Genomic DNA, 26529 nt, shown 5'->3' on the forward strand with positions numbered 1-26529 from the left:
TAACGTCGTGATCTTTATTTTATTTTTATTAATTTTGATGTTTTACCTACGTGACTTTACCGAAAAAAACCCTAAGAATATGAATCCTTGCAGTCACGAAAGCTTTAAATCTAGAATCGTTTTGGAGCATTTTTTGGGGGGGGGGGAGGGGCAGAGCTTTGTGACGTCATATTTGAGGGGGGGGGTCTGACTTTTTGTGACGCCGTGTGACGATGGGGGGTCAAAATCGTCCAAAATCGCGTGACGTCATTTATGGACGGCCCCTCGGGCCACTGAACTGCAAACCTCTGCAACAAGCCAGATGTCCCTTCGCCTGTCGGCACCAGTAGTGGTGGAATCACTTTTACCGCTTCCAATCTGTGTGGCCATTAAGTTACATTTGTAAACCCATTCGAAGTTAAGTTAGGTTATCAATATATATTTTAGATCTCGTATTAGCCGTATACACAGGTGCTGTAAAGTGTTGCCCCGTGGACTAATTCACATCTGTGAAAAAACTAACTTTATAGCTTATCGGATTTCTCCAGTATACGTATTCTAATAATCAGAACGCCAGTGTAGCGTAAGTCCCATGGCACGATATTAGCTTTGCATGCCAATGTAACCCAGCATTATACTGGTAGGAACCTCCTGGTTGCACCAGCCCACAGGGGATTATTGTGTCCGTCCGTCCGTCATGCAGGGAGGGGCTGGGTGGGAAGAGTGGGGAGGGTGGGGAGGGGCTGGGTGGGGAGGGGCTGGGTGGGAAGAGTGGGGAGGGTAGGGCTGGGTGGGGGGTGGGAGGGGTGGGGCTGGGTGGGGGGTGGGGCTGGGTGGGGAGGGGCTGGGTGGGAAGAGTGGGGAGGGTAGGGCTGGGTGGGGGGTGGGAGGGGTGGGGCTGGGTGGGGGGTGGGGCTGGGTGGGGAGGGGCTGGGTGGGAAGAGTGGGGAGGGTGGGGAGGGGCTGGGTGGGGAGGGGCTGGGTGGGAAGAGTGGGGAGGGTAGGGCTGGGTGGGGGGTGGGAGGGGTGGGAAGAGTGGGGAGGGTAGGGCTGGGTGGGGGGTGGGGCTGGGTGGGGAGGGGCTGGGTGGGGCGTGGGAGGGGTGGGGCTGGATGGGAAGAGTGGGGAGGGTAGGGCTGGGTGGGGGGTGGGGCTGGGTGGGGGGTGGGAGGGGTGGGGCTGGGTGGGGAGGTGGCTGGTCACCCCGTGGTGCCCTTATAAAACTCAACTTTTCACCTACTCACGCCGGCTTGTGCCCGCCCTCACAGTCGGACATATTTGCGGAATACACCACGCCGCCGTTGACCCTGCAGGCCATTGACCGATCAATCCGACGTTCCTACCAGCTCCCTCCGCAGGACAATGTGTTTTGTTTAAGCAAAACATCTGCCACTGTTTCGAATTTCTGGGTCTCATCAGCAGTCGGGGCATGTTTAAATGCTGCTCGCTACCTACCAGATGTGATTTGAAAGGCAAAATAGTTGTGTAGAATAAAATGAAAGTTGTAATGCATAAAGAGTTTGTACGTTATTACGAACTTGGGGATAAAAGAGCCGATGCGCCTTTACAAGGAAATTGTAGCGAGAGTTTGATGGTAAATAAGATTGCAAAGTTTGGCTCAAGTTACACGCACAACATTGTGGTCGTGTAGCAGCAAGATGAAATCACCCTCAACGCAATTGTTTTTTTTTGCAATTAAAAGTTTTTCATCGTTCAAATTCGGCACAATCCTTAACACAGTCCTAACTTAGGGAATTTAAAACGAAGTTAACAGTAAACCTCAAAGGCACACTTCAAGACAATAGTTTTAATTGAAGTTATACTTTTGTCAACAACTAAACCCATTGCCTCCCGCCAATTTTAAAACTTTTATTTAGAAAACGATTCCCCTCAACACCAAACGAAATTGTTAAAAAGCTTGAAACCGTATCTAACTACAGACTTGTATCATCTAACATAACGTTATTTCTTAACTTAATGCAACTACCCTATGAAGAGTATTTATATTATTTTATGTTGCCCTCGTCACGGTGACGCGAACATCGGAAGTCGAACACCAAACTCAAAAAATGTTCGTAACAAACTACTTTCTCTGTTACTTAACACAACTTTACACAGACTTTTAAAGCAATTCCATCACGACACTAATATTTACAAATTTTCTTATTTATTACTGTACACGTCACTCTTCTAAACCGGAAGCTCGCGTCGACCTCAACGCGAACTCAAACCAAAACTAAATTATTCTAAACAATAACGCCCCCGCTAAAAGCCGTTAAAACCCAACACTATGATCCATATAGAAATATTTATAAAAATATAATTTAATTTTAATTATTTTCGCGGGGCCGGAAGCGGAAGTGGAATTAACTTGGAAACCGGAAGTGGAGGCTTGGCGCGCGCCCCTCCCCCCACCACCCCTACGCAAGATGGCGGCTGCGGCGGAGCAGGGAGTCCGCGAGTGCGAGCGCTACGTGCAGAAGCACAACATCCAGGCGCTGCTCAAGGATTGCATCGTACAGCTCTGCGTGGCGCGCCCCGAGCGGCCCATGCGCTTCCTACGCGAGTTCTTCGAGAAGCTAGAGAAGGTGTCTTTATGTTTCTCTCCTCACCCTCACACCGCCGTCGCCGCCACCGCCGAATTCCAACTCTCCTTTGTGTGTTTTTATTGACGACGAGCGGTGTTCCTAACTCGCCCGCCACAAAACGGCAGCTGCGAATACAGAATCTTGACTCGGGACTGGTGGAATCCGATGAGCTGCAAAGCTCTTCTTTTTCTCGCACTTGTCCGCTAGAGCCGAGTGAGATCCTTCGCCGCCGCCGTTCGCGGTTTCGCTTCCGCCCACCCGCCCCCTCGTGCAATGCCCCGTGGCGCGGGTGTCAAATATTCGTGGACGAAAATTTCGACTTAAAGCTTTTGTGACTGCAGGGATTCATCTTCTTGGTTCTTTCGGTAAAGTCACGTAGAAGGGAAATAATAAAAAAAAAATTCTCACGACGTTTCGGCCACAACGCAAGCAGCCGTCCTCAGGTGAACAGCAGGGCGTAAGTTCATGGGTCGTGGACGTTTAATATTGAAGATCCCGTGGACGTTTAATATTAAAGATCCGCTAAGAGGGCCTCAAAATCACTCAGTTGTGATCACAAGCAGCAGCATTATAACTTTTCCCGTATGTCCGATGGAGATACGGGGTAACAACTACAAGTTCACATTCTAAACTAAACATTCAGGTGACCGCGCCAGGATGTATTTGTGTTCTACGTCGTACGGTCTGTTCTGCATGACCACAGTGGCAGTGGATGCGAGTTGGGGGGGAACCATGAGCTTCGTTGAAGATCAAACAGTGAACCGTCAGCGTTGGGTCCTTCACAACGTGGTTTTGTGAGTTCATTTGAACTCCATTCGACTCTCCAAGCTTCAGTGGGATTGAGTTCGCATTGTTTAAGGTAGCAACAGCAATCATCACCCCCACGGGAACACTTGCCCCAGGCTCACCTTTGCGAATGAGACTCTTATGTCCCACTTGGTTACACAGTGACGCCCGTGGTCTCTTGACAGTGCGGTCCGCGAGTGTCGCTATTGGCTGTAAGGAGGGGGAGCCGGAGGGTCTGGGTAGGGCAGGGGTCTGAACCTTTTTGACTGGGAGAGCCATAAAAGCCAAATATTTCTAAATATATTTCATTGAGAGCCATATAGTATTTTTAACATATAATAAATTAAATATGTCTTACTTTTAATGCGATTTCTGGTCACAGGACCCGTGACCCGTGAAATTTATCTTCAAAACTAATTTCTGTTTACTTTCAAATGACACAGTATTATTAAGCAATATTACAAGTTTTTTTTTAAATCCGTTCCAAACTGATTTTATTTTTTTTATTTTATTTTTTCAACTCAAAATTGTCTGGGAGCCATATGCCGTCACCGGAAGAGCCATATATGGCTCGCGAGCCATAGGTTCCCGACCGCTGGGGTAGGGTAACTATCGTGATAGGGGCGAACCGATATGATTGAGACTTGGAGAGCGTGAGGTTGTGTTGCTGGTTAGGACTAATGTTGCTGAAAGTCGGCAAAATTGTGAATGCATTAAGAGTATCTGCGAAGTCTCTGGGTTTCTCTCGAGTTCATGGATCTCTGTATGACTTCGAGTCTGTTGAGAGTCTACGAGTCTGAGTCTATGGGTCTGCGTGAGTTCATGGGTCAGAGTCTATGGATATCTGTGACTATGGGTCTTTACTTGAGTGTGAGTCTCTGACTTTGTGGGTCTCAGAGACTATGCATTTGTGTGTGTCTTTGTGGCTCTGGGTGTATGTGAGTTTGTGGGTCTCTATGTGACGTTGTTGATGAGACACTTGAATGTCAAAACCGGTTGGACCAATGCTAGTCAGTTTAACGCGTAGGCTTCCGTGACCAATATCCATAACTAGTAACTAATGGCATTGTTTTATTTATGTGACAAACCTTACTAATTGGTTGTGTCGGGTGGTGGTGGGTTTAACGACACGTATTTACACGATCTAACCCAAAAAGCCTCTTATGGACCAGTGCTACTTCCAGAAGGCCATGTGGCCAATGGGATGTGTACATAATATATACTTTTTTATGTGGAGATACATGTTAATAAATAGGCGTACTTTCTGCCTATTTATTTTGTACATTAGGATTATTCTGAATGTTAACCGAGGCTTCCCTAGTGTAAACCTACCTCTGTACACAATTACAATACTCTTTCGCACGAATAAAGCCCACGCATCTCCTGTCATAACCACATATCTCCAATCGGGCGGCACGGTAGCACAGTGGCAGCACCTGTGCCTCAGCAAGAATGGCCACCAGACCAGAAAAAATGTCTTTGCTCAGCACACCACATAATATACTCACTCTCCCTATAGCTGTGGTTACTAGGCACGTGCAAACTACTTAAGTCTACAAGCGAGCCAGAAATCGGAGCAGCGGCAGGGAGGCACGGCGGCTCAGAGATGGAGCGATGAAATCGGCTGCTGTGCAGGTGCCGGCTGGGTGGATTGTTCTATCACATTGTGAGAGGTTGTGCCGACTTTGGGGAGGGAGGTCATCATTTAGCAGTGGATTGAGCAAGGCTCACCATGCCCTACATCCTTGCCATCACCCTCCACTCACCCACACTGCAGCAGGAACAGGAGCAGCATGAGCAGCAGCAGGAGAAACAACAGAAGCAGCAGCAGAAGCAGCAGCAGGAGGGTGGGAACGCGGCCAACGATGTGAATGCCGCCTCTCCCACCGCGAATCCGGTGATCGCCACGAGGAACCGACGCGGAGCGGTGAGCGCCGAGGTCTACACGGAGGAGGATGTGAAGGGCTACGAGCGCAAGGTGAGAGGCAGGGAGGCATCGGGCCCAGCGTGGGAGGTTTGAGCTGTTGGAGGCGCCGCTTTGGCGAGATGTTAACTCCCTCGTCTCATATACAGGAGGTCGTGGGTTTGATCCCGAACACATTCACAGCCAGTGATAGCCAGTGGACTGCATCACATCATCATGGTGGCTAGGAGATGTTAACTACCTCGCCTGGTATACAGGAGGTCGTGGGTTCGATCCTGACCCTAACGCCTGCTGTATACTTGGAGTTTGCGTGTCTCTCTGTCATCATCATCACGGTGGCTATGAGATGTTAACTCCCTCGTCTCATATACAGGAGGTCGTGGGTTTGATCCCGAACACATTCACAGCCAGTGATAGCCAGTAGACTGCATCACATCATCATGGTGGCTAGGAGATGTTAACTACCTCGCCTGGTATACAGGAGGTCGTGGGTTCGATCCTGACCCTAACGCCTGCTGTATACTTGGAGTTTGCGTGTCTCTCTGTCATAATCACGGTGGCTAGGAGATGTTAACTACCTCGCCTGGTATACAGGAGGTTGTGCGTTCGATCCCGACCCAGATGCCTGCTGTATATTTGGAGTTTGTGTGTTCTCCCCATGGTTGTGTGGATATTTCTGCAGGTGCTACGGTTTTTCCCTCCACATTTATAATCAACATGCATTCAGAGTATTTGCACGCTTGTTGCGGCCAGGTTTGCTTCTGAAAAAGAGCTATAAAATGTAGTGGGCCTTACCTGGTTAAAGTAAAAAAAAAATTTAGTTTAGGGGTAAATCCTCCGTTGGGGTTTTTTCTGTGCGATTTTTAACGCCTTCCAACTAAGGTTGATGGTTTTAATGCGAGGGCTCGGACCGTGCGTGTGTCTAATGCAAGGTCCTGAATGGTAGCATTGTTGCAGAGGTTTGCGATTCGACTGTTGCAGAGGTTTGCAGTTAGAATCTTGCAGACCTCCCGGTTATTACTGCAGCACCTGTGTGTGCGCGTGTGTCCATAAACGAGAGGTCGCGATAACTCTGAAAAGTTATCCTCATGATGCGGCCCCACGGAAGCGGGGTTCATCTGCTCGTTGCAGATGTTTGCGATCCCGTGATATGCCTTTATGAACAAGCAACAGGCGATCGTGTGCTGGCGTCACGGTAAAAGTTAGCAAAATGTTTACATTTACTCGGCAAGTTACTCAATTGGCATCAGACACAGCAGCTCAACATAGCGCCTTGCGGTATGATAGCCCTGCAGTTTATGAACAATAGCGCAAACAGCAATTTAACTCGGTTATTATTATGTGTACCTGTTTGTATTTTTGTGGGGCAGAGGTTAGTGCATTGCGCTACGAACCCGGCGAGTGACGATTATCTGAGCCGGTCCTGATGTGGTGTAAAACATCACCGCTAGGGAGACAAAGGCGGCTGGGCATGGTGCTGGCCGCCCACCCCCTTTGTGTGCTGTGCCGGCCTTTATAGGTGCTTGCTAACAGCCTTTACTCCCAACAGTCTGAGATGGCTATACAGGAGATCTTTGTATTGCTGTGTATTTCTCTTTTTCTTTAAAGCATCTGAAATGCATGTCTCAAAATCACGGAACACAAAAAAGAATACGAATCGAGTGGGAGCTGGGGGGCCATGCGGTCCATTTTGCTCGCTCGGTTGCGAGTGGCAGGTGGATTTTGGAATCTCATCGACACGCTTATTGAAGAGTCTCACTAAATTCGCTTCCACCGCGTGTGTGGGCACCCTGTTCCAGACTCCCACTCATCTGCGTAGAACACCATCAATCCGCAACTATCCCCACCAGCAGCCTCTAGTTCGCTACATTGTGTTGAGCTTTAAGCAGCAGTCCGAATCGACTCGGTCTCTTTAAGAGAGGGACAACCGTTTTATTTCCTGAAGCAAACGCTTGTCTTTTCCTACCAGGTCATCCCCAAGGACTACAAAACCATGGCCGCCCTGTCCAAAGCAATCGCTCGCAATGTTCTCTTCTCTCACCTCGACGACTCCGAACGCAGGTGCCTTAACTTTTGCTGAACGTCCGATGGAGCATTTGTCGAGGGATGCGAATAGCACCCGCGTTATAGGCTTCTGCCCGTTTAGCGATTGAAAATGCGTGTCTCTGCTTGTTTCCCGTGTCTCCGCGTCTGCCTTCGTGACTGTGTCTCCGTGTCTGTATATATGTGTCTGCGTACGTCTCCTGTTGTCTGCGTGTGTCCGTATCTCTCTGTGATTCTCTGTCTCTCTTGTCTGTGTGTGTCTCCGTGTCTGTGAAGTGTATTCGTGTCTCTTTCTATGTGAATGTTTCCGTGTGTGTGAGCGAGTGTATTCGTGTCTGTGGGGAGCAACAGTGTAGCGGTTAATGCGGCTGTGTTACGAACCCGGCGACCCGAGTTGATTCCCGCTCACGGCCGCCAACACCAGTGACGATTATCTGAACTGGTCCTGGGCCTCCGCTACGTCGACTCAGCCTCAAATGTGTACCTAATGTGGTGTGTAAACATTGCCACTTGGGAGACAAAGGCGGCCGGGCGTAGTGCTGGCCACCCACCCCCTCGTGTGCTGTGCCAGCCTTTATAGGTGCTCGCTAACAGCACTTGCTCCAACAGTCTGTTAAGGCTATACAGGAGATATTTGTGTCTCTGTGTCTGTATTTGTGTCTCTGTGTGTGTCTTCCATGTCTGTGTGTCCGTGTGTCTGTGTGAATCTGTCCATGTGTATCAGTGTCTGTCCAACTGCGCATTCGTGACAGAGAAAGTTGAGAGGACAGGACGTGGGGGCTGGATATGCAACGGTAGCGGGATGTAACTCACTCGCCTGGTATATAGGAGGTCATGGATTCAATCCTGACCCTTACACCTGTATATTTGAAGTTGTATGTTCTCTCTACCCGTGGTCGTGTGGATTTTCTTCTGGGTCCTCTCTACATTTAGAAACAACCGTTTAGATAATTTGTCTGCTATACATTTCCACGTGACAAGCCACTTCGTTGAGCTATCATATGTGATAGCCAGGTTGCTTCTGAAAAATAACTATATAGCTCAGTGGGCCTTACCTGGTAAGATAAATATATTTCATTGTTCCTAATAAATACAAAGTTTAGTTAAAAGTTGTTAAGTTTAGAACACATTTTTTTTTGGGAAGCTTGACCCGTGGTGTGCCTGAATCCATGCTGCCGTGAGCCGCATTATAACGGGCCTTTACCGTATCATAAGCAGTGCAATTGTTTGACCCGTGCCAAGATGTCTGCAAGTTGTAGGATGGGTGTCCCATTCACCGCTGAATCTCGGAGCGAGCAAGCGGCTCAGCATTAATTTTATTTAGATTGGCGTCGTAGCGCCGTTGTTTTTAAATACATTGTTACTCACCACAAAGAACTATAACGACACGACCGCCGCACTCTACGATAGCTGGCGCCAAATTGTGCCACACATAGCCCTCCCGCATGGCCTTGTGGGAGCCTCGCTACCGATAAAGTAATTTTATTTCAGCTTTTACATTTTTCTGTTAAATGTTTATGATGTACACCTACGTCATCAGAACGGGAAAGAGTTAAAAAGGAAAGCCTCTGAGTCTCACAAACATTTATTAGGGAGGGTCCTGTCAAATTGTTTTGGGAGGGATGCGATGATCGCCATGTATATTCCAGTCGAGTTCTTGGCGGTGTAATTTCTCAACTTGGGCCATGACGCCGGTGGCACGCGATGGCCAACCTCCTTGCGAATGACGTCACGGGATCTTTAACGTCCGCCGTGAGCGAAGCAGACAGCGTGGTAGCATCCTGACCTGCCCCGACGACACCTGTGTAGAAGAGCTTCATAGCTCATCGGATTCCCCCAGTCTGAATAAATATTTAGATTATTTCGCTGGAGGGGGCGGAGTGTGGGGGGGGATTTTGCTACGGGAAATCCCAATTCAGTATTTCTCAACTGGGGCTGTCAGCAAGGGCTCGTTGAGGTTGGAACGGTGTATGATTACGTGGGGTAGCCAGCACCATTGTCTGCTTTTGGCATCAACCCATTCCTAACCGTGCGTGTGTGTGTAACCTGGTTTGCGAATCTCTCTCGTTCCACAGTGACATATTTGACGCGATGTTCTCAGTCACACACATTGCCGGAGACGTCGTCATACAGCAAGGTGCACTGCTCTCTCAACTCTCTCCTTCCCACGGAATCATACGCATCTCCAGGAGACCCTGGTCCCAGTGTCTTGAGAATCGGTTCCAGGAGACCGGGTCCCAGGGTCTTGAGACTCGGCTCCAGGAGACCGGGTCTCAGGGTCTTGAGACTCGGCTCTACGAGACTGGGTCTCAGAGTCTTGAGACTCGGCTGCACGAGACTGGGTCTTAGGGTCTCAAGACTCAGCTCCAGGAGACCAGTTTTATGCTACCAATGCTAATATATCTACAAATGATGATGATTATGTTGTTAACTAGCCTTTTGTCCATCCAAGGACGGGTGTATTGCAGTAAATCTGAAAATTGCAACCGAAAAGCAGACCGTGACGTGATATTCATTGCATCAATTCGTGTGCAGTTTGTAAGGCCACGGTGACACAGAGCTATTTAATTTAAAGGTTATAATTCCTTGTTCATAATGACGTCCTTTTTACTTCAATGTCTCAATAGCGTTACGGAGATCGCGTGACGTGAGGGTCACCCACTAATAATTATTATTAATGGGGGGGGGGTGTCCATGTGGAGGACGTCACCTGTTCATGACTATTAATGCGGGGGCCTGGCCTACGTGGAGTGACGTCACGCACGGGACACACACATTCTTGGCTCATAGTAATAAATACTGTTGCTCCTGTGTTCATGATGATGTATATCCATAATAGAGGGGGGGGGGGTTTGGGTTAGATCGCGTAAATATATAAATGTGTCGTTAAAACCCGCCACCACCCGACACAGCCAACTAGTCAGTTAGTAAGGGTTGTCACGTAAATAGACCATGCCAATTCGTCACTAGTACAGCACACCGGTGTGTTGGAGAGCCAAGCCACAACATTTACAATCCGAGTACGATGTTTCACCAGTAATTATAACTAGCTTCATCAGGCGACAGCCATTATTATGGATGATATTGGTCACAAAAGCCTGTGTGTTAAAATTATATATGTATCATGATATTAACAATATTGCTGCTGCTGATGATTATGATGCCGATGAGGATGATCCTGATGAGGATGATGTGTATTTGCAGGTGATGAAGGGGATAATTTTTACGTTCTGGATCAGGGAGAAGTTGATGTGAGTGTCCTTGTGTTCCCTCTCCACGTTAGATCACACGGCCATCAACACCAGTGACGATTATCTGAACCGATCCTGGGCCTCCCCGAGGTCGACTCAGCCTCAAATGAGTACCTTGTGTAGTGTGTTAGCATCACCACTGGGGACACCAAGGTGGCCCGCCGTGGTGTTGGCCACCCACCCCCTCGTGTGCCGTGCCGGCCTTCGTAGGTGCTGCTCGCTAACAGCACTTGCCTCAGCAATCTGTGAAGGCTATATGGGGGAATCTTTGGCTTTTACCTCTCTATGTATGAAGGAGCGGTACTACAGGGTCTAGCCCACTGCGCTACAAATCCAAGCGACCTGAGTTCGATTCCCTCCCATGGCCACCAACACCTGCAGGCTGCCCCAGTTACTTTTGCGGTGCATGTTAACTGTAAAATACTGCCTGGTGTCCGCTTCACAAACAGTGGACGTGAAAGAACCCGTCATGCCATTATGAACGAGCAACAGGCGACCGTGTGCTGGCATCACGGTAAAAAATTGCAAAATGTTTACATTTACACGGCAAGTTACTCAATTGGGATCAGACACAGCAGTAACATCGCCCCCTACTCTTGTAGACTTCGCAACACAGCGCCTTGCGGTATTATAGCCCTGCAGTTTATGAACGATAGCTCAAACCGCAATTGAACTCAATTATTATTATTGTGTGTACCTGTGTGTATTTCTGTGGGGCAGCGGCTGGCTCATTGCGCTACGAACCCGGCGAGTGACGATTATCTGAACCGGTCCTGGACCTCCCCTAGATCGACTAAGCCTTAAATGATTACCTGGTGTGGTGTGTTGACATCACCACTGGGGAGACAAAGGTGGGCCAATCATGGTTTTAGCCACCCACCCCCTCGTGTCATGCCGGCCTTCCTAGCTGCCACTCGCTCACAGCACTTGCCCCAACAGTCTGTTAAGGCTATGAGGGGGATCTTTGTATCTCTCTATGTATGTCTCTCCCATGGCGTGTCAGTGTACGTTGGTGGCTGTGTATCTGTCTATAAGTATATCTTTATTTCTCCCCCCCTGTGTGTGTGTAGGTGTACGTGGGGGGTGACTGGGTGGGCTCCATAGGGGACGGGGGCAGCTTTGGGGAGCTGGCGCTGATCTATGGGACTCCTCGTGCCGCCACCGTAAAAGCGCGGAGCGACATCAAACTGTGGGGCATCGACAGAGACAGCTACCGGAGAATCCTCATGGTGCGCAGAGATACCCGGGCAGAGATACGCCGCAGAAATACACCGCAGACATGCACATGCAGAATTACACACGCAGAGATACAATCAGACCTCCATTTACGCATCCACTTTTACGTTGTTTGGCAAGTACATCACTTTTATAACACCACGACCAGATTTACGTCGCCTCAACTCACACTCAGCTGACAGCATCATCGGTCATCCTTTCCCGTATCCATCACCTCAGCTTTCGCCATCACCTACCCTGTAAATCGCTTTGTTTTACGTTTCGATATTCGTCGTCGCACCTTTCAGGAACGCATCCATGCTGTATATATGCGCAGAGATATATGCACAGAGATGAAAACAGCTACAGGGAGATCTGCACAGAGAGCCAGAGACACAGGGAGATGCACACAGGCAGCTAAAGATGCATCCTCTTGGCTGAGAGACAAGCATAGAGATGCACACAGATGCATACAGAGATAGCAATACCCGCCATTCACCACTAAGTGACAGTGATGTCATCACGGCGCCTGTGCCAGGCCACGTGCACTTTGAGGCCACGTGAAGTGTCGTCGAAGACTCGCTGACAGGAGGTCACGGGATAGACCCAGGTGCCATGGGCTGGCTGACTGAGATGACTGGTAGATGCACCAGCTGTACCCCCTACTGTGCCGACTTGCTGCATTTTAGCCACCCAGAGATGAACATAGATACACACAGAGACAACGGGTATACACATACACACATGCCGAAGCACACACAAATATAGATACGCACTTATGTAGATAAACACAAACTGAGATCTATACGTACACAGATGGCGATATACACCTATTGACACTTACACCGGTATACGATGTGTGTTGTGTGTGTACAGGGAAGCACTCTGCGGAAGAGGAAGATGTATGAAGAGTTTTTGAGCAAAGTATCCATACTCGGTGAGTGCGTGTGGTCACTGTGACGTGGGGAACGGTAGTGTAGTAGTCTATGCGTGTCTGCCATTGTGTGTGTCCGTGCCTCTGAGTTGCTCTGTGATTGTATTCGTGTGTGTGTGTGCGCGCGCACGTCTCCGTGTCTGTGAAGTGTATTCGTGTCTTGTTTCTCAGTGAATGTTGCCGTGTGTGTGCGAGTGTATTCGTGTCTATGGGGAAGCGGTAGTGTAGCGGTTAACACGGCTGCACTACGAACCCAGCGACATGAGTTCGATTCCCGCTCATGGCCAACTCCAGTGGCGATTATTTGAACCGGTTCTGGGCCTTCCCGAGGTCGACTCGGCCTCAAATGGGTACCTTGTGCGGTGTGTAAACACATCGCCACTGGGGAGACAAAGGCGGCCGGGCGTAGTGCTGACCACCCACCCCCTTGTGTGCCGTGCTGTCCTAAATGGGTGCTCGCTAACAGCACATGACACAACAGTCTGTTAAGGCTATACGGGGAATCTTTGTCTTTGTGTGTGACATGGGGAGCGGTAGTGTAGTGGTTAGCGCTTTGCACTACGAGCCCAGTGAGCAGAGTTCAATCCCCGCTTATAGCCAAAATCGGTGACAAACATCTGAACTGCTCCGGAACCTCCCCTAGGTCAACTCATCCAGATGCAGTGCGGATACATCGCCGCTGGAGAAGCAAAGTCGGCCACGCTTGGTGCTGGCCACCCACACCCTCATGTGCCGTGCCGGCCTTCATAGGTGCTACTCGCTGATACCACTTGCCCCAAGAGTCTGTTGAAGGCTATATGGGGGATCTTTGTGTTTATCTTTTTCAGAATCCCTGGACAAGTGGGAGCGTCTCACTGTGGCCGATGCCCTGGAACCGGTTCAATTCCAGGACGGGGAGAACATCGTGGTGCAGGGGGAACGTGGGGACGACTTCTACATCATCACAGAGGTCACAAGAGACACACTCGGAGACACGCGCAACAGAGACACGCACAGAGACACGGACGCACAGAGACACGGACGCACAGAGACACGCACGCACAGAAACCCGCACGCACAGAGACACGCACGCACAGAGACACGCACGCACAGAGACACGCACGCACAGAGACACGCACGCACAGAGACACACTGAGACACACACTGAGACACACTGAGACACACACAGACATGAGACATGCACAGATACTTATGCATACGTACATTGAGACATGCACATAAAGACACACAGACACATCCACTGCTACTTACTCAGACATACATTGATACACAGACAAAAAAACCGACACACTAATACTTACACAGACACACATTGCCACACACAGACACCTGTTCACACTCCCGCCCCCACCGCCCGTCCGTGTCCAGGGCTCCGCGGCCGTGCTGCAGCGTCGCGCAGAGAGCGACGAGTTTGTGGAGGTCGGACGGCTCGGCCCCTCTGACTACTTCGGTGAGAGACACGGGGAGCGGGAGTGGAGACACTGGGAGGAGGGAACGGAGACACCGGGAGTAGGGGGAGGGAGACTAAGGGAGGGGGAGGGAGACACGAGGAGGGGGAGGGAGACACGAGGAGGGGGAGACACGGGAAGGAGGGGGAGGGAGACACGGGTAGGAGGATAGAGACACGGGGAGGAGGGGAAGGGAGACATGGGTGGGGGCAAGAAGGAGACAGCGGCAATGGAACGATGATGAAATCGGCTCGTGTGTAGAGCAGGTGCTTGTGGATTGTTACAGCGCAGGATTTGGGGAGGCCTTCATCCAGCAGTGGATAGATCATGCCGGTGATTGTTTAATGTTTTGTGCCGAGTGACGCTGGGTGTATGAGTAGCTGTTGTGTGTGACACTATTTCTGTGTGTGACACTATTGCTGTGCGTGCCACGGTGCTGCGTGTGGGGCTGCGTGTGGCGCTGCGTGTGACGCTGGGCTCTGTGTGCAATGCCAGGAGAGATCGCTCTGCTGCTGGACCGCCCGCGAGCGGCCACGGTGGTGGCTCGCAGCCAGCTCAAGTGCGTGAAGCTGGACCGGCCTCGCTTCGAAAGGGTCATGGGGCCCTGCTCCAGCATCCTCAAGCGGAACATCCAGCAGTACAACAGCTTCGTGTCTCTCTCCGTGTGAGAGTCTCTGTGTGCATCTATCAGCGTCTCTGTCACTGTCCCCGTGTTAGCAAGTCTGTCTATCAGCATCTGTCATTATCCGTGTAAGAGATTTTGTCTGTGTCTTGTCGGCATCTCTGTTCGTGTCTCCATGTGACAAAGTCTGTGTGTCAGAGTTTTTTTGTGCGTCTCTAAGTGTCTCTGTTAGTGTCTCCGTGTGAGAGTGTCTATCGGCATCTCTGTCAGTGTTATCCGTGTGAGAGTCTCCGTGTGAGAGTCTCTGTTCATCTGTCAGTGTCTCTGCCGGTGTCTGCGAGAGCAGCGAGTCTTGAGAGTCTGTGCGAGTATCATTGAGAGAGTGAGTCTGTATGTGTAAGTGTATCTGTGATACTGTGTGTGTGTGAGTGTATCTGTGTGACGCTGTGTTTGTGTCATTGGGTTTCTGTGCGTCTTCCTGGAGAAAAGGCTTTTATGTCTGTGTTCCTCTGTGTGTCTGTGTGCGAGTCCCTCTGTTTCTGTGTGAGTGTCTTTTCTCCGTGTGTTCGTATGCCTATGTAACTCGAGTGTGAGTCTTTGTCTTTGTGTCTGTCTTTGTGTGAGTGAGTGTCTCCTTTTGGGGAGTGGTGGTGCAGTTGTCGCTTTTAACGATGAGCTCGGCGACCTAAGTTTGATTCCCCGCCATGGTTAATATCAGTGGAAATGATCTCATCTTGTCCTGGGAATCATTTAGGTTTATTCAGCCTTAACTGAGTACCTCGTGTGGAATTAAACAGGAGCACCACCCCCTCATCTTGTGCCATGGTAGCCTTAATAGTTGCTCACAGCAATTCCCTCTACAATCTGTGTTGGCTACATGGGGGATCTTTGTCTATGCTTACATGTAAGTGCATCTGTGTGTGAATGCATGTGTCTGTATAGGCACGTTCATATGTCTGTGCACGCGCTTTTTGTTCGCTTTGTGCGTTTACACATAGCGTATGCGCCGGTCAATATGTACGTGCAGACGCTTCCATTTTCGAAATGTGGCACACCACATCCAGTATACCTCTCTCGAACAGCTGTGGATACTGCTAGTCACAGGTCACCGACACCATTCTGCCAGCAAATATGTGCCTCTCCGTGCACACCACGTCCAATATTCAGTGTAGAAATTAAGCCCTGGGTACATGTGTTTACCTTTGTACGTGTGTATATTGGTGTGTCGGTCTGTATCCTTATGTGTGTGTATGCATGTCTTTGTGGGTGCTCGCTCACAGCACTTGCCCCAACAGTCTGTTAAGGCTATATGGAAGATCTTTGTCTCTGTGGGGAGTATCTAGTGTAGCGGTTAGCATGCTGTGCTACGAACCCGGTGACCCGAGTTTCGATTCCCGCTCACGGCCAACACCAGTGATGATTATCTGAACCGATCCCCCACCTTTCCCCTAGGTCGACCCATCCTTAAATGAGTGCCTGGTGTGGTGTGTAAACAAGCCCGCTGGGGAGACAAAGGCGGCCGGGCATGGTATTAGCCACCCACCCCCTCATACCGACCTTCATAGGTGCTACTTGCTAACAGCACTTGCCCCAACAGTCTGTTAAGCCGATATATGGGAATCTTTGTCTTTGTATGTACGCATGCGTGTCTGTGTGTATGTGTTTACACTCAAGTCTCAGAGTGTATTTTAACCAAACTTTGAATCTACAAACAAGTGCCTCCGTATGATTTGTATCCCAGCTCTTCACCCATAATTCGTGCCGTTCATTGTCCCCCTCATACGCATCACGATCGATATGCACAAGGACTGGTCCATCGTACTAAAGGTTGCTATCATTTGGCGATACTACATCGCGTCATACGATATTGTTAATACGTTTCCCCATGAAAGCATCACCGAGCCTCAAAACCCTTTGTGAGGAGGGTCCTGCTAACTTTTAACAGTCGGGGTTGGTGTTCAGTATTGCTCTTTGTAATCCCAATTGAGTAATTAGCAGGTAATTTAAACTTTTTACATTGGAATGTCTTTGGCCAATACCAGTTACATTGTATGGTTGGGTTTTTACAGGTAGGAACAACAGTTCCACACTGCCCACCAGGGATTATTTGTCTGTCGTGCATAGCCCCTCCCAAACATGTACGCTCTCGGATTGGTTGAAGTGCGTCACGTGACCGCGAGCTTTCTGCCGTGCACGAATGCGCTGTCCAACCAAGTTTCTACCTGCCCACTCCGAAGGAACGTGTTTTTTAAGCTATGGAAGGAAACTGGAGAACCCAGAGGGAAACCTAATGCAGAAAGCGGATATGGGCACCTGAGTCGGGAATCAAACCCTGGACTCTATTTCTGCGAGGCAGGAAGTGTTTTCACTGCGCTGCCGCCAAGATCAGATGCGACGACCATTGTCGCATCTGATTCGCACAAAATATCGCCATATCCTATCTGTGGTTTGTAAATGTTTTCCTAAAGTATTTCATTTGCGAACAAAATATTCAAGAGCGAACCATAATTAAAGTTGATGATGATAATTTAAGTTCCTGAAGAAAACAGCTCTGACCCATGAAGATAATATTTAGTAAAAAAAAAATTCCGGGGTAATTGAGAGCACGGTGATTATTCAACTTCACCGTTTACTGACAGGCGCGTCCTGTTACAAGCAGCTACTCGTTGTGATGTCAGTAACACGGCTCGCGTTGAGTGACCCGCACCTGAAGGACTTTTTCGAGCAATATCCATTCATCCTGGAAATCTAGCGAATCACAGCAACGATAGGATAAAATTTGTAACGCAATTACAAAGTCGTGGGAAACCTGGTGTCGTGAATATCGCGAAATTTGACATCCCAAAGTATCGTTAACAATGATACCGCGGTGGTCCCAGTCTGTGCAGACACTAACTACCATTATCCATCGTGTACACATGCAGCACACCACAGGTACACACTCCTGGCTTCATAACGGAGACACTCAAGATGCGTGGGCATCTAGCATTATGGGTGAAGGCAACGACAGTATTGTTGCCTCTTTATAATGAGCCATGCGTGGCGTGCTGCCGAACTTCCAATCGATCGTCGCTCGTTTGCTCAACGGTGCCCGTGTGCATTGTTTAATGTTGCTCGTGACCAGTAGAACCGAGTTCAATTTCGGCTCATGGCCAACACTCGGTGATGATGATCTGAGCTTCTTTTTCTGTTTAGTTTGTTGTCCTTCCCCAACACCTCCGATTGGTTGGCAATGTACGTTTGGGAAAAAAGTTCTGGGCTTCCACTGGGTTGACTGCTTCAAATGAGTACCGGTTGTGATGTGTAAACATCACCACTAGTGCTGGCCATCCCACCCCCTCGTGTGTCATGCCAGCCTTCGTAGGTGCTACTCGCTAACAACACTTTTCGAAAAAGACTGTTGAGGCTTTACGGGGTATCTTTGTACGAATATCAGAGGTGGGACAAAGTCATTGTTATGCAAGTCCAAGTCGAGTCTGAAGTCATCAAATTCATGACTCGAGTCTGACTCGAGACCAAGTCACATGACTCGAGTCCACACCTCTGACGAATATATATGTACACGGCTGGGGCGATAGTGCGTTAATGTTACGCGTTTCTTCGAATGCCCGGTTTAGTTTGTCATTGAACCCGACCTCGTAAACACCCTGGCACAGCAGCAGACATTCTTCCAGCACTGCAAGCGGTGCCCTCATAATGACGAACGAACGCCCTGTGAAAGCAGATCTCTTCTGTGTCTCGACTAATAAGAACAATAACCCTCGTGGTTTAGTTCCATCAGCCTATTGGCTTTCCAGATCAACAGTCGGCAGCGTTTGTCTTTAACGAACCTGTGTCTACTCTGCTGATGAACACCAGGGGGTCGTAACCGGTCCACGGTGTTTTTGTGCTTCAACAAAAACCGCTCGGTGATGTTGGTGTGGAAAGCCAACGGGGAGGTGGCCCGAAGGACAAAGACACGTTTTTATTTACAAGCAGAGACTCGAGCGGAGTTCTACGCACATTGGCTTCCGTTGGCGATCAGTGTTGGTGGAATTTGGCTTTTGATTTAAGTGAGATACAATAGTGGCGCGTGTATTTTTTTTATATATCTTACTCTCCATCGCACCAGTGTTTACCCTGTCTGTCAATCGACACCTGATTATAATCATTGTGTAATGGCTGAGTAGACCTAGGGGAAGGATAGAACACCCGACCATTGGCAGACCAGGAATTTAACCGAGAACTCTTCTTAAGTTTGCTCGTCAAGAGTCTCGCAAACCATTATGAGCCTCTCAGTGGGTGTTCACCTGGTTAAATAAAGGACATCAGTCGTAAGTGACCATGCATTTAAATGGGACATCACCTGTATAAACAAAGCAGTACGTGTACTGGGCAATGTCTAGGTTTACTCAGCCACAAATGTACCATATTGTCAAACTGTCTACCTTTAAATAATACCTTATATACAGTGTGAAGTCATTTATGTTCAAAGTTTATTACCTAACAGCATACATTTGTATTAAGTTCATATATCATTGTTTAGCAACGTTGTAGACATTGGCTTTAATTATACATGACTCTGAATATGAAAGTATTTCGATTTTTTTTCTTAAACTTTAATAAAATATTTTAAAAATGTGTTGTGTTATAGTAGGATTGCCTCTGCCATTGAAAACTGTTGCATTAAGCCCCTGGTGTAAATCCACTGCTGGATGAGGGCCTCCCCACTGAACCCTAAGAATATCAAGGGAGCCTTAGTCTGGCTCTGAGCCTCAGGCATTATCACTGAACCTTAAGAAACCCATGGGAGCCTTTGTCAGGTCATATCAGCCTCATGCATTTAAACTCAACTAAAATCGTTTATTTTGCCATGTAAGGACCACTGAGCTATATAGCTCTGTTCAGAAGCGACCTGGCCACAAATGGTCGCTCAACATAGTGGCTTATGTGTAAATGTATTGCAACTAAATACTTTAAAAGGGGAGAGAAATAACAGGGCTGAGAGAAATCCATACAACCACGTGGAGAGAGAACACGCAAACTGCAAATATACAGACATCGGTGAGGGTCGGGATCAAACCCACGACTTGCATACCAGGCGAGGGAATTGACATCTGGCCGCTGTGATGTCCCATGCATTATCACTGAACCCTAAGCATTCCAAGGGAGCTTTCGTCTTGCTCTGAGCCTCATGTATTGTTACTGAACACTAAGAATCCCAAGGGAGCCTTAGGTTCTATGAGCCAGTTCTGCTCCCACCCATGTTCCACGCTCCCCGTCTTACTGCACCAATCAGGATCAACACGGATCAACACAAACTCGCATAATTAACACATCAAGCTGCCGAGTGTAATCAAGTAACTCTGACTCGTTACCACTCTCCTGCTCTTTCCTCACCTATTCTAGTGACTTTAACAGGCACCATACTATCTGGGCTATGCAGTAGATCGGGCCATCGGCGAAGACCTCACTGAATGGATGTATGCTGAAGATCTGCATCTCATTTTCGATCCCAAGCAGTGAGCAACTTTCCACTATGCTCACTCGCAACGTGACTACAGCCCGGACCATGGCATCGTTTCCAAAGATCAACGTGGGAGCACACTGAACGCATCCCGAAAAATACTCCCAAGCTGCCCCAAAAGTCAACATAGGCCCATTATCACCCACATTGGCATCGAAATCCCTGTGATTGTGTCAAAACGATGACCAAGGTCGAACTTGGTCAAAGCTGACCTTGGGACCATTATAAGGAGGCTGTAGAGAGAGAGTAGTGAGTTGAATTCCCGTGACACCAGAATGCTGTCACCGTTTAGTTGACCTCCTTGCTGCAGCCGCCAAGAAGAGCACCCCCCAAGGCTTCCCAGGCACTGCTCCGACAGTACAACCAGTTTGGCAGCCCACATGTTGGAAAGGCCCTGCTGGAGTCTTTAGATTCAGCCAGACAACGGCGGTGGATTGAGTGCGTTAAAGGCCTGGACTTCACAAATTCCAGCCACCGTGCCTGGGCCCTACTACGATTCCTGGGTGCTGCTAACCCAACAATACCGGACCGCAAGAGTCCTGCCCAACTTTCGAGCCTCCAAACTAGTGAAGCACACTCTGAAAGTGACCTGGAGCAACACTGTGTGGCACGATCCCACTCCAACGTATCTCGGAGTGAAGATAAACGGTACGCTCACCTTTCATAACCACGTGAAACAGGTAGCTACCGAGACCAAAACAAGGGGAAACCGAGTCCAGAAATTGGCAAGCACAAGCTGGGAAGCATCAGCACCAGTGCTACGGACATCTTTGTAGCCGAGTGCTGTGCACTAGTATTGACCAAAAGTAGTCACCCACTCGACTTGTTGATGTCCAAATGAACTCTGCAATGCGGTGTATCACTGGAACCCTCGAGTGTCTACCTCAAAATCCTGGCTGCCTGTGTTATCACATATCTCTCCCAACCCATCTGCCGCAATGCCGCAACCGTCCGGGAAGTCCTGCGAATCGAGAAAGACAGTCGCCTTCCCATTCATCAGGACGTCAATAACGTCCCTCAGTCATCGCTTGAAGTCACGCAAGCCCTTTTGGACCCATGCGCTGAACCTTCAACAATACGAGCGAGTTCAACCCCCAATGAAGCTTGGAGAGCTGAATGGTGTTCAAAAGAACTGGTAAACAAACACCGCCTTGTTGTTAAAGACCCAACACAGATCCCTGAGTTTGATCTTACACGAACCTCATGGTCCACCCTAAGCTGCATCCACTTCACAAACCATGGCAGATGCAGATACCTGATGCACAAATGGAAAATTAAAAACTCTCCAGCGTGCGACTGGTCATCCAGAATAGACCGTAACAACATATACCGACGCAGTGCCCGATCCACGAACACGGAGACATCACATGGATACATTAATAAGAGGTTTTTTGGGTTAGATTGCGTAAATATATAAATGTGTCATTAAAACCCGCCACCACCCGACACAGCCAACTAGTAAGGGTTGTCACATAAACAGACCATGCCAATTCGTCACTAGTACAGCATTAGTGTGTAGTGCATAGTGTAGTGTATATTGTAGTGTATAGTGGACTATACTAGTACAGCACACCGATGTGTTGGAGAGCCAAGCCACAACATTTACAAACTGTGTACGATTGTACACTGACGGTGTGCTGTACACGAGGGGGTGTGGCTGGAGGTGGAGCTTTGCTCCACCAAAACGAATATAAGCGGAGGCAGGAGGGGACCCGTGGTCGGTGTGGGAAGCCTCGGGTCCGGACTGCATCGCCGCTCAACCTCTCCTCGCCGACGACCACGTGGCGGACTCCTCTCCTCCTGCCGCGCCGCAGCCAGCGGCGGGATCGGAGAGCGAGAGAGGCGTGCCACGACAGTGGCCAGAGGACGGCTCGTCAACGGCAGTGGAGAGGGAAGAGAGTGGAGCTGTGTAGAAGTTCTATTCATAAAAAGACGATAGTCGACAGTCCTCGTGGAAGTCGTTTATTACACTAGTGACGAATTGCATGTTCTGTTTACGTGACAACCCTTACTAGTTGGCTGTGTCGGGTGGTGGCAGGTTTAACGACACATTTATATATTTACACGATCTAACCCAAAAAACCTCTTATGGATGATATCTTTTTTTTCTTATATATAAAAGTCTCCGCGCGCGCTTGCGAGGGATTTGGCTCTCGAACGGTGGGCTTGAGGTCCAAAAAAATTTGCCAGCCGGCACGCCCTAAGCCCCGCGATGGGAATATGGTATTCTTTTTTCACGTCCGTCACCTTTAAATTAGTTAAATGAGCGATTTAGTGCGATTTTGCTATACTTATTTATTTATTGCGCGCCATCGACCATACCAACTCACGCCAATTGCGCTGGGGGGGGGGCGGACCCTGCCAAGTGATGCGCGTTCGGTTGAGCTCACGGGGGACATTTTATTTCACGCGTTTAACATGCAATAAATATACACATAACACTGCGGCTATTTCTTCACAGTGTCATGTCCTCTTCGCCCCCCCCCCCAACACAATGCGTGCAGTTACTGCTATAAAGACCGTAGATATTCAAATTATTACAGTGTTTAGATAGCATTCTTGTAGTATTCTTGTTTATTATTAAACAAATACTTTGGCAGATATTACAATTATAATGTTTGTGTGCACAAAACTAATGTTTCATTATTAGGTTGCTAAATATTCCCTTTTTTAGCTATGCTTTTATGACGCTGCGACTGTCTTCTGCCAGTCTATGATGTGCCTGCTGCCTGCTGCTTAATTAACATCAGCGCACTGCCATTCTATTATCGACACTGCTAATTTTCCTTTTGACCATTATGAGTGAATGCCAGTCTATAATCTGTTGCCTGCTTCTTTACCTCACTCAGTGTACTGCCAGCCTTTCATGTCGACTGTTTTTGCTTTTTCAACTGCTGCACATATCGACTGCTCTGGTAATGGTGGTCAATGATTTACGTTTTGTCAGCAGTCAAAGGCTTTGTCAGCCTCCTCATTCTGTTCGATCTCAGCATGCCATTTGACTCCATTTATCACGGGGTTCTCCTTCAGCAACTGAAAGTTTCAGTGGGGACCTTTCGCATAACTTTGTTGTGGTTCCACTCTTACTTAAAGAAACGTAGATACTTCGTCACAAAGGATGGCTTCAAGTTTCCAATTAAACCAGTTCTCTGTGGTGTTCTGCAGGGATCTGTGCTTGGCCCATCACTTTTTAGCATCTACATCGCACCATTGGGTATTCTGCTCCGACATATTGGCGTATCATACCATTGCTATGCAGATGACACTCACATTTATATCTGGTTAGGACCAGACTATGCAACAGATTTTTTGCACTGTCTGCATCACTAACAGTGAATTTATGGTTGAGCCAAAACGTTTTTCTAATAAATGCCAACAAAACCAAAGCCATATTTATCGGCTCCCTTCTGCATCTTTCTAAAATTGGTTGGCCTCGTTTGTTGATTGATGGTCATGTCAGTCCCACATGGGAGGTCCGAACCTTGGTGTTCAGTTTGACCGGTCATCTTTTGAGGCACATACAGGGTGTTTCAAAGAGATGGATTCGATTTGAAATCGCTATATCTCTGCAATCACGAACCGCCCATGAATGAAACTCTTACCACTTGAAAGGGCGAAGCATAGTTTCAAATGATTACCGCTCGATGCCTCTCCCAGCGCACAAACAGCCCCTAGCCTCAGTCATTCGCAAGATGGTGACCCCACAACACAAAGGCGTTTTTCGTTCTGCGGTTCAGCAAGACAGAATCCGTAATTGCGGTGCAGCGTGCGTTTCAACGGCGTTTTGGCATTGACCCGCCAATGTCAAAGAGCATTCGTCTTTGGTACCGACAATTTGAGGAAACGGGCTGTTGGTGTGCGGGGAAGAGCACAGTGCGACCACGCACCTCAGAGGAAAACGTGAGAAGAGAGGCGTTTGGGACGAATTCAACTATCGTCTCGATGTTGTCCGTACAGCAGGTGGAGGGTACATAGAGCATTTATAAAAGGATTAGTAAAACTTGATAACTCATTAAACCGTTTGTAACTTTTTGTGCAATTGTAACATGTTGCCATCGTGAAATATACTGCTTTGAAATTGGGTCCATATGTTTGAAACACCCTGATTATCGAGGTGGTTAAATATAATTTTTCCACCTAAAAAATATTGCCAGAATGCATCGGTTCCTGTCACCTGCTGACTTGGAGAGACTGGTCCATTCTTTTGTATTATCCCGACTTGATTATTGCAACGCCTTACTGGTTGGGATTCCGAGAAAAGTACTGGGCAGTCTGCAGCTCGTTCAGAATGCAGCTTTTAGAGTGCTGACACGTACACCATTCCGTGAGCACATAACACCAATCTTGATTTCGATTTAAAGCTTTCGTGACTGCAGGGATTCATCTTCTAGGTTCTTTCGGCAAAGTCACGTAGAAGGGAAATAATAAAATAATAAAAATAAAACATAATAAAATAATTCTCACGACGTTTTGGCCACAACGCAAGCAGCCGTCCTCAGGTGAGGACGCTGTCTTTCCGACAGACCTGTTCTTCACCTGAGGACGGCTGCTTGCGTTGTGGCCGAAACGTCGTGAAAATTATTTTATTATGTTTTATTTTTATTATTTTATTATTTCCCTTCTAGGTGACTTTACCGAAAGAACCAAGAAGACCAATCTTGATTTGAAGCTTTCGTCACTGCAGGGATCCATACTCTTTGCTTCTTTCGGTAAAGTCACGTAGGTAGAAATACAATTATTTAGTTTTATTTCCACGTAACACCAGTCCTCATCTCTTTATTGGCTGCCAGTCAAATCCCGAGTGGATTTTAATAACCTGCTATTACATCTATAAGGCTTTAAAAGGGCTCACATCGCATTACTTGCAGGAACTAATACATTTATATATTTCATTAAGGTCCTTAAGATCTTCTGATCTCCAACTACTCGGCACTCCGAGGTCTAGGTTGCGCGCTTTTGGTGATCGGGCTTTTGCTAGCGTGGCACCCAAACTATGTAACGCCTTGTCACTTGAAATGAAACTGTCCGTCCCTCTTTAGTTTGGTCGGTTGCCCTGGCTGTGTTTTTGTTTCCTGCTTTTCGTGCCTTGTGCATTGGGATTCTTGGATGGAATTTGTGTTATTAATTTAAATTATTAAGACCTGGGTACATCAACACTTGGGTACATCAACACCTGGGTACAATAAATAAATAATTATACGCAGCAACAAAGTGGATTTGGTGTCTTTATTTATTTCTTCAGCACTTGAGACAGAAGGTAAGTCTAATTTATGCTTCTACATTATGGAGAAATATTAATTTCTCGAGGATTGTCCACATATTGTATCGAATTCCAATTTATTTCAACCCCAGCTACCGAAAGCAGAAGAGAATAAAGTATCAGAGCAGTGAATTTGAACATATTGAAGGTCAGTTATATACAGTGCTACAGTACAATGCAGTGAAGTGTTTGATGACGTACTTTCGTGCAATATTCACTGCCATTAAATATGCAGTCAACAATGCTTGACTCAGGGAGGAGGACGCCCCTGCCATGCATAGTCCCATGGGATGTTGGCTACCAACAACAAGGCAACTCCTATGACTAATTGGGAATGGGACGCAAGCGTAGGATTGATCACCCTGTCGCTGGCCGCCTTTGGGGAGGGTGTATAGTATGAAAGGCCGAAACACCCTAGGAACCAAAGGGTCACTACTGACGATGCGCTCCCCAAATTTCACCAGGCTCACTGTTCATGAACTCTTGGAAGTGCTTGCACAAAGGATAGTAACATCTCATCCTGTGTTCTTTGGAATCTGCTCAATTTTTTCATATTACAGCTTCCGTCCTAGGATGGACAAACAAGCTAGCCATTATATATTTCAATACATCAATTGTATTCATACGTACATATACAGTACATGTGCCTTTGGACAAACTATAAACAATAACAGATTAATGGCTTACTTCCTTAACTGTCTGGACCATTATGCAGAACAGCTCCAGTCACACTTCTCTAACTCCGAGCACTCTCCACTCGGAATTAGATTCATCGCCTCAATTCACAGACGAATGGTTCCGAATATCTGACTTTCACCAAGTTGTTAAATACGTGTATAGTTTTTATTTCGATTTAAAGCTTTCGTGACGGCAGGGATTCATCTTCTTGGTTCTTTCGGTAAAGTCACGTAGAAGGGAAGTAATACAATAATAAAAATAAAACAAATTAAAATAATTCTCACGACGTTTCGGC

At 48.0% G+C, this 26529-nt stretch overlaps 1 protein-coding gene across 1 annotated transcript; it reads left to right on the forward strand.

Annotated features, from left to right (window-relative positions):
- Nucleotides 1-2396: 2396 nt before the first annotated feature.
- On the forward strand, nucleotides 2397-19410 carry LOC133358870 (cAMP-dependent protein kinase type I-alpha regulatory subunit-like). Its single transcript, XM_061577327.1, has 10 exons — nucleotides 2397-2567; nucleotides 5131-5331; nucleotides 7247-7338; nucleotides 9396-9457; nucleotides 10525-10571; nucleotides 11642-11800; nucleotides 12663-12723; nucleotides 13548-13669; nucleotides 14089-14170; nucleotides 14664-19410. The coding sequence occupies exons 1-10, from the start codon at nucleotides 2409-2411 to the stop codon at nucleotides 14834-14836; spliced, it is 1158 nt and encodes a 385-aa protein (XP_061433311.1). The 5' UTR covers nucleotides 2397-2408; the 3' UTR covers nucleotides 14837-19410.
- The last annotated feature ends 7119 nt before the right edge of the window (nucleotides 19411-26529 follow it).

This window comes from Lethenteron reissneri, chromosome 63 (genome assembly GCF_015708825.2).
Source record: "Lethenteron reissneri isolate LAM-NWPU_2019-01 chromosome 63, ASM1570882v1, whole genome shotgun sequence".
In the NCBI taxonomy this organism is placed as follows: Eukaryota; Metazoa; Chordata; class Hyperoartia; order Petromyzontiformes; family Petromyzontidae; genus Lethenteron; species Lethenteron reissneri.

Excerpts from the sequence above, each read along its gene's own strand:
- LOC133358870 (XM_061577327.1), top strand. The coding sequence starts at position 2,409 with ATGGCGGCTGCGGCGGAGCAGGGAGTCCGCGAGTGCGAGCGCTACGTG. Across the intron at positions 7,339-9,395 it reads CTCGACGACTCCGAACGCAG|TGACATATTTGACGCGATGT; the intron begins GTGCCTTAACTT and ends CTCGTTCCACAG. Across the intron at positions 9,458-10,524 it reads AGACGTCGTCATACAGCAAG|GTGATGAAGGGGATAATTTT; the intron begins GTGCACTGCTCT and ends GTGTATTTGCAG.